The 9,137-nt window shown below is 33.0% G+C and overlaps 1 protein-coding gene across 1 annotated transcript; it reads right to left on the bottom strand.

Annotated features, from left to right (window-relative positions):
* Window positions 1-503: 503 nt before the first annotated feature.
* Window positions 504-8,574, bottom strand: LOC25502430 (CTP synthase). Its single transcript, XM_013589837.3, has 22 exons — window positions 8,344-8,574; window positions 7,099-7,263; window positions 6,258-6,337; window positions 5,886-5,972; window positions 5,723-5,773; window positions 5,509-5,626; window positions 5,088-5,144; window positions 4,912-4,976; window positions 4,738-4,821; window positions 4,599-4,649; window positions 4,439-4,501; window positions 4,251-4,297; window positions 4,013-4,082; window positions 3,839-3,901; window positions 3,149-3,238; window positions 3,020-3,058; window positions 2,649-2,876; window positions 2,441-2,526; window positions 2,150-2,198; window positions 1,986-2,066; window positions 1,778-1,871; window positions 504-942 (listed from the first exon to the last, which is right to left on the bottom strand). Exons 2-22 carry the CDS (start codon window positions 7,214-7,216, stop codon window positions 767-769), a joined length of 1,797 nt encoding a protein of 598 aa, XP_013445291.1. The 5' UTR covers window positions 7,217-7,263; window positions 8,344-8,574; the 3' UTR covers window positions 504-766.
* Window positions 8,575-9,137: the final 563 nt, after the last annotated feature.

Here is a 9,137-nt window from a genome sequence, read left to right as displayed (position 1 = left end):
TGCTTGCTTTTTTATTTGTCAGTTGAATTTGCCAAAATTGTTTGAGAAGCATTTGGTTTGCTGTCAAATTTTGCTTGCTTTTTTATTTATCAGTTGTTATATTGCTGATAATAGATAATTTCTTTGACCGAATAACACAATATAAATGAAAATTTCTCCTCACTTTTTAAATTTCTCCAAACTTACTTGAACGATGGTTAACTGAAGTGCCGTTCGACACTTTTTAGAGCGGTTCAATCACTTATTGATATCATTAGAGCTTAGGTTTTCCAGGATGCTTTGCCGCTTACCTTTCACACAAAAAATGACATTGCATTCACCCATGCACCTTTTTCAAGCTGTGTATGAATGATAGCCCAGAAACGATGATGGTTTCATATATCTTACTAACGATTGTCAAGTGAGAAATTTGAAACTTGGTTCATTTGTCATTTGTACTGGGGTCAAATGAAAGTGGTTTTTTCCCTGTATAAAGGAGATGGTTTTAAAATTCATCACATTCATTACAAGGAAAAAACCACTATTTAATCGACTGTAATAACCAAAACAAAAATATCATCCATAAGCTTCACCTATATGCTTAGAAACAAAAGTTGTTGCACCCAAAATTTGCTTCATGCTGAAACATAAAGCTATGTAGATAGAGTCAAACTTAGCTATCCAACCACTGAAACTGTACAAACTAACCAAAGACAAAAATGTGTTTGGAGAATACCAAAGCACAATTGTAAGCTAAAAAGGTTGATGACTAAACTCCCTATTTCACTTAAACACCGTTGCCATTAGGACTTGCACCATTTGCAGAACCATTGGAAGATTTGAACCCATTTGCATTTTGTGCTTTCGAAGTTGTAGAGTCTGATTCATGTACTCCATTGGTTAAATTTGCATTTCCTTTGTTATTTGACACAACTGTCCTCTTACATGCTGCTTCTATTAATCCTGTTGTTACAATAAGGTATTCATTTAGTGTGTATCGATGGAACCAAATTAAAATATCAAAACAACAAAAAAGATTATACAATTCAACGAAGTACATGAAAGGTATTCGAAGAAATATTAACAATTGCACCTTAATGACCATATTTTAATACTTGGCATTATTAAGTAAAGAAAATTGACCAACCATCCAAATCTAGGGAATACAGATTCTTCATGTTACATACTTATGTGACACAAGCATGTGAAAAATTCTACCTCAATATAAGACATTAAAATTTGTGAATGCAAACAATTTTTAAATGACCTTATCAGTTTGTCAGTTTTTTTTTTATAAGAATCACTTTTTTAAAGAAAATAAATAAATGATAAGAAGCAGTTTTCATGCATTTGTTACAACTTTCTAAAAAAATAAGTTTGAAGAAAAAACGAGAATCTGAAAGAGACTAAAAACTGCTTCAGATGTGAAGTTGTTTAATGAAACATCTCTTGAAAATCATTTTTGATGGATAACTTTTCTAAACAAAAAAAAAAAAACGTGATTTTCATTACAGTAAACAAAAATTAAATAGATTTTGCTTTTCTTAAAAATATCTAAAACATAATCTCTAAATTATTGAATACCAGAATCACAAATGGGCTCTAAGCTAAGTGTGGTACAAATCAGTGATCATTCCATCAAAGTAGAAAAGACAGGATAAGATACATGTATAGATGTGTAGAAAACATAAAAAATGGAAGCATCGCATTTAACAACTGACGAAAAAGGTGAGGGGATTACAAAGGCATGAACTAGGAGAATGAAACGTGACACGGAATAGCTTTGAAAGAAAAATACCTGAGAATAGTGGAGAAGGTTTCCCTGGTCTCGACTTGAACTCAGGGTGAAACTGAGCACCGATAAAGAAAGGATGACCACGCATTTCAACTATCTGCAATTGTATCATGGAGGACACAATTACAATAAAAAAATTAGTTATAAATGGTCGGTCTCAAGATCGACGATAAAAGATTTTCAAATTTCAACTTCATGCAAATACACAGACCTCCATTCGCCTCCCAGTTTCGTCTTTGCCAACAAAAGTTAGACCAGCAGTCTCAAGTTGTGATATCATGTCAGGATTAACCTGAACAGTTCAACCGCCATTGTACATGAACAATGTTGATTTTTTCGCATAAACAAAGCTTTTTGCATGAAAACACTACTTACCTCGTATCTATGGCGATGTCGCTCATCGATAAAACTTGCATTCCCATACCTGCCCAAAATTAAAAAGTATAGCATCACAAATGAGATATAGATGTCTCGTGAAGATCCATAACACATTTTAAATTGATTTTTTATTATACATGTGAAAAATGAATCATCTTGTTGCATTAAATTAATGATTAAGAGATATTTTCACATAAATTTAAATGCAAGTGCACCTCAATAGATGATAACATATGCAACATGTTTGTATATGTACCAATAAACTGGAGTTTAGTTTTTGATTCTTACAACTTGGCTGATTTGCAGTCAGCAACCTGAAAGTAAGTTCTCCTTGAACCAAGACGCATGGTTCCACCCATATGTGTCTTTGAACCCTATCAATGGAAAACCAGTTTAATTAAATTCTAAACTATAATGAATAACATTATCAAGCCGTAACTACACACACACACACACACACACACATATATATATATGGGAGAATCAGCAAACATACTTCAGGCATAAATATCACACACGGGTTTTTGGTTTCGGGATCAAATTCAGTGCTATTAGCACCGTGAAGACCCAGAACAGATCTTGCAAATTCAACGACAGCAATTTGCATCCCCAAGCAAATGCCCAGAAACGGAACATTGTTTTCTCGAGCATACTTAGCAGCAAGAGTTTTCCCTTGCACTCCTCTGTCACCAAAACCTCCTGGAACTAGAATTCCATTAGCACCCTGCAATGAAAACCCTATTAGGTAACATCTGAGGATACAATATCACATTCAAATACAATTATGTCGGTGTAGTATTAACAGAAGAAAAGTGAGGAAATGCATTTAGTGCATAAAAGTTCAAACAGTAGAAAAGAATAAAAAACCTCTAAAAGACTCCAAGCAGCTTTATATGCATCAGGATTCTGCAAACAGTAAATTAATCATCAGAGGCTTGGAATAAAGTAAAACAAAACAGTTAACTAACATTTGCAGAAACAATAGTAGAAAGATACCTCTTTCAAGGTATCATCTTCAAGATCCCCAGCAGGAACCCAGTCCACAACTAGCTTGCGGTTGCAAGCAACAGAAGCGTGCAGAAGTGCCTGCACAAAAGACCAATTATATATGATGTTTCAATTAAGCATATCATATTACACACAGTACACGCCCAAAGGCATCCATATAAATCATTTGTGAATTATTATATGCATTTTCAAGAATAGAACCTCACTGGCCTATCCTCACAACAAACTTGGTCAGAGTCGCTTAATCAGTCACTTAATCCGTTCCCTTGACTACCCTTTGACTATGACAGTAACAACGTGTGTGTACACTTATAAATATCTATTTGGTTTCAACTTTAAACAGCAAAGAAAAATTCATCACAAGTATCCCTGAAATTTGGATAAAATTCAGGTTTTCATGCATAAGAATTGCAACTAGTCAGATACTCGGTACTAATGATATTGGCACATATCAACAATCCTAAGTGTATCTAAACTCGAGATAATAGAAGCAGCACCGAAATCAATAAACTCCTGATTAAACTATTACATGAGAAACAAAATAAAGATGGTGTATTGGCCACCATACTATTTTAGATGAGAAATCTCACGCTGCCTTTTCTTAACAAAATCAACTACTAAAACTGCAAGTTGCTGAGAATGAAAGAAAAAAAAAAGAATTATTGATGAGTAATGCACCTTCAATACAGAAAGATATGCATCTGAAAGGCCAGTATATTTTCCCACCATTGCAATTCTAACCTGTGAAGAACATAATAGGTACGAGGTCAATAGATAGCACTGTTCGGCAAGGTGAATATCTAGTACCGTATTATAATTTTTAAATGATATATCAGAAATTTAAAAACCTACAGATTCATGAAATTTGTGATAAACTTTTGTAGTAGTGATCCACGCCTTAAAATCAGGCTCTGTGGCAACACTGCAAATAATAATCAAATCAGTTCGAAGCCAATCATTTTTTAAGGTAACTAGTGTCATAACTAACAATAAAATCTCTGAAAATCAACACAACGAGATAAGGATTTCTTTATGGGGGTAGGGATAAATGAAGATTACACCAAAACAAGAATGAGTTTGTCAAACAAACCCTTGGAGGTTTAATGTTTTCAGGATTGCCTCATGTGCCTTCTGGTCCTATTTATAACAAAACAATATCAAAAGAAAAACTTCTAGTTAATATATGAATCACATGACATAAAAAAAATATTCAATTCAACTATCTAGGCAAAAGAGATATTAGAAAGAAGTTTCACAAAGTATCATAGAATTACTTACTCTTAACAGCAAAGGAATGTGCCAGATATTTGGAACATCACAGAGAGTGAGTATGTTTGATAACTGCAGATGCATAAGTTTGCATTGAGAATATATGTATACATAAGGCTTTAAGAATAAGTGAAGTGAATAAGTCTTGAAGTTATTTTGTATCAGTTACCGGCACATGACAAAATTGAGAGAGTTTTCCCTTGACATTATCATCAAGTTCCTGGTAAGGAACAAATACAAATATTCAATCATATTATTACTGAGAACCAACAGTGCTGAAAAGAAAAACCAAAGATAAAGAGACAGACCTTTGAACTGCGACAAGCAAGAAGATTTGGGATCAACCCTAACCCTCTAAGTTGACGGACACTGTGCTGGGTTGGTTTTGTTTTCTGTAGATAAAGATTCTGAATTAGTAAGAAAAACCAAAAATATACTATTAAATTACAATGTCCATTGATAGAATACAGTTTGCAGTGTACCTGTTCACCAACAACATTAAGAACAGGCACGAGGCTAACATGAACCAAACAGAAGTTGCTAGGGCCTAGAAAAATAAATAAACAATTAGATAAGATTCCTTAGCAAAAGAACAGCCAACCAAAATATGTTGATATAATTCAGTATACTATAAGGTCTCAGGTATGACAAACATTACCTACGCGGTACGAAAATTGGCCAAGTGCTTCAATAAAGGGCATCGACTCGATGTCCCCTACATCAAAGTAAAATCATTTTATATTAGCACTCTAGATTACTACTAAAATAAAGACTTCATGTTTAATGTTTGTCAAGTAGAACAAGCCTGATTTTCTTATTCGGAAAGTACTGAAAATCAAATTCAACCTCGGCATTTAGAAAAAAGAGGACATGTGTCGTCAGTGTAAACTAATTTTACACTGACGTCCAATGAGAATCAAGTATGTTGCAGTTAATTTTAAAATGTGGTTACAAAGTGGATTTATGTGGCGATATAGTGAGTTCTCATCGGTTGGTGCTGTTAAACTAATTTACACTAACAATGCATCATCACTAAACTCTACTAAGTATTAGAATTTGTTGGAAAAATAATAATTTACCTATAGTTCCACCCAATTCAATGACACAAACATCAGCAGGGCCTTCTTTTCCATCAACCGGTACTTGTGCTACACGTTCTATCCACTCTTGGATAGCATCTGTGATGTGTGGAACAACCTACAAATACAGCGAAGGTAATCAAAATTCAAAACCAAGGGACAAACAACCATAACAAATAGATTCGGAAGGAAAAATCAGAACCACTAAACATACCTGGACAGTTTTGCCAAGATAATCTCCTCTTCTTTCCTTCTCAACAACAGACTATTACGCATTCAAAACAATAACCAAAATTAAGAAACCGAAGGCGCTCTTAGTAAAGGAAGACAAAATAAAAATAAAACAGTTAATTAGAAGAAACAAATGTTCTGTCCACCTGATAAATTTTTCCAGTTGTGATATTATTGTCGCGGGTTAATTTGATGTCCAAGAAACGTTCATAGTTTCCAAGATCAAGGTCAACCTTCAACCAAGAAAAAAATTTGAAAATAGAACATGAGTAAAAAGGGAATGCTATTACCATTATAACTAAACAAACTACTATTGTGACCTTAGAACAAATAAAGCAACATGTTCAAATGAGCTGCAAAATCAAACACATTAAGTTGAGTTTCACATTAAAATGGCTGATGCCACATTATCAAAAATTGGAATTCTACAATCTCAAGTCACCAACTTAATGCCTGAAAGGAACAAATAAGATTCATCCCATGACAGAAAAAAATAGAAGGTTGACTAGTATATTTACCTCACCACCATCATCTAACACAAACACCTCCCCATGCTCAAAAGGAGACATTGTCCCTGCATCAGTGTTCAGGTAGGGATCTGCAAATAACAGAAAGTTTACATTTTAATACAACTAAAATAATTACTAATAAATAGGATTGTTTTGCAAAAGATTAGTTTCACAAGTAATAAGACTTTTCTGATTCAAAAACATTCTATTTTCGTTTTAATTATAAAACTGTCAATCTGTCACCTTATTTTCAATGTTTCTTGCAATGTTGTCAATTGCAGATTGCGGAAAATAGTGGTTTTTTTTTTTCCTTTCAAATACTGATATACTACAGTACTATAGCAGTTATTTCACAATGTTTTGCAGTAAATTGCGTACGGAGGAGGAACAACAGCGTTTTGTCAAAATTTCGCTATGCAATAGTGCTATAGCTGTTATTTGACGACACTTGTTTATTGTATTCAAAAACATGTATATTGTGTGAGTTTTCACTATTTCCTATACAAATATTCGAAAACAGGGACAAAATGTAAACAAATAATTTCGTAATCAAAAGCAAAAACACAATAGAACATAAATAAAATAAATAAATTGTTAAACCAAACAGGCCAAGTTTCTACCGACTTTATCGGCTCAAAAGGAGCAAACAGATCCTCTCCTTCATACCAACCGACTTTATCAGCTCAAAAAGAGAAATACATCCTTTCCTTCATACTAACTAAGATACATAAAAATGCAACCAACCCTAGTAATTTGCATTGCAACCCTAGTAAATTGTTAAACCAAATGTTTATCAAAAGGAAGAAGAAGAAAAAAGAGTGAGAATACAATTCTAAGGGGGGAAGAATACCAATTTTGATAGAGGTAACTCGAAAGCCACAAGCCTGAAGGAGTACTCCAATGCTGCTAGCAGTCACTCCTTTGCCAAGTCCACTAACAACTCCACCAGTCACCAAAACGTACTTCATTTTCTCCAATGTATTTACTCCAAACGATTCCTCTTCAGCTGCTTATCCTATGCAATATGCACAAAACCATATATCAGTATCACTACAAAAAAACAGTGATTTAGTGTCATCTCATCACCTCATTTCTTTTTGGATCAACTTATTTGAACTTATCTACTAGTATAAGCATTGTGAGACTGTTTACGAGAACTTAAAGAAACAGGTTATGACATATCTATAAACTATTTTCAGCTTACTTCCATAAACCCTACGGTATAGCTAATGAATACAACTTATATCTAATATATAAAAGGTTTAACTTTATTTTATCTTTTGCTATAGAAACAACTTACACATAAGCAATTATATGATAAGTACTTGTACCACAAGCGCTTACTTAAGTATATGTTTGGTTACTCTTCTAAAGGGGGTCAAAATTGACTCTGGCATGTTTGGTTGCTACACACAAATTGATTATGGCTCTAGAATTGATTTTTACACAAATTTATAATTCAACTCACGTTTAGATAAATGTATCCGAACATAAACCCCCTTACCTTCAACTCACTTTTAGTTAGAATCAATTTACATAATCAATTCACCCACGGAACCAAACATACACCCATAACCGAATATGGAGATGTAGAATTGATTTTGACATGTATGATTGTTTTCGAGTAGAATTGATTCTGATTGAAGCTAGGATTTGTGTCTTTTGATTCTAAAATTGATTTTTACACAAATTTAAAGTTCAACTCCCTTTTACACAAATGTATCCAAATATAAATCACTTTTATCTCCAAGCCACTTTTAATCATAATCAATTTTACAAAATCAATTCACTCAAAATCAATTTTTATCACCACAGAACATACACTAAATAGTTAATCCAAAAGGGCATGATTAACTTTGAATAAATTATTATACTTTTAACCTTTTTGAAAAGAGCCTATAAGAAACTGACAAAACCCTATAAGTAGGTTATTTTTTGAGATCCATTTTTCAAAACAACAACAATAAAACAAACATTAACAGATAATAAAATAGATAAAAGGGCAATGAGAAAACACAACATGCAAGATAAAAAACGAAACTTTAGAACAAAAGAAAAAATGGGTTATAGCAAAGAAATGAGAATAATGAGAAACCTTGTTGGTAATGGGGGATTATGTGAATGAATGAATGAGAAGCAATGTGCATGCAAGGAAATGGAAAAGAGGGTTGTTGTGTGAATCCAAAAGAAGAAGCGCTTTTCAGAATAATCGCTTTTCAGGTTTCGCTTTTCGGCGCTCTCTCTCACTCTCTTCTTGTTGTTGCTTGTTTTCAGGCGGCGGGGAAACAATGAAGCAAAGGTTTCACCTTTCAACTTATACAACAAGCTAAACCCACAAACAATTAAATAAAACAAAAAATATAAATATTTTTTATTTTCTTCTAAAATAAGATTTATCTTGTGATGTCGCGGTTAAAGAGTAAGTACTAAATAGAAGCGCAACACAAACAACCAAGGACAAATTTTTATCGTATTGAATTGTTTCCGGTCTTATACAATTTTTTATGGATATAATGTTACTTTTGGTATTTTAGACAAATTGCACTTGAGCAAAAACAAAAATTTCAGTTTTGTTGTCTCTCTTGGCTCCGGTTTGTTTTGTCCATGTAACAGTTTTACAAATTAAATATTATACAACTAAAATTGTCATGTCATGTCCTTCGTTTTTTAACGGATTAAAACCACCATTATTGTAGTTGTTTTTTGGTTATTTATCTTATAGTTATAAACACATTTTTATATATAAATTACAAATACTTATTTTAATTACTGCTAGTATGGTGACTAGTCGAATAGACCAGATCAACCGATAAAGACCTACGATTTAGTCTACAACAATCTTGTGTAAGATTTTTTAAATAAAAGTTAGGTTTTTTTAAAGTCAATTTT

The sequence above is a fragment of the Medicago truncatula genome, chromosome 8, assembly GCF_003473485.1.
Source record: "Medicago truncatula cultivar Jemalong A17 chromosome 8, MtrunA17r5.0-ANR, whole genome shotgun sequence".
In the NCBI taxonomy this organism is placed as follows: domain Eukaryota; kingdom Viridiplantae; phylum Streptophyta; class Magnoliopsida; order Fabales; family Fabaceae; genus Medicago; species Medicago truncatula.
Note: the sequence above shows the minus strand (reverse complement) of the source record. Positions and strands in the feature narration are given on the sequence as shown.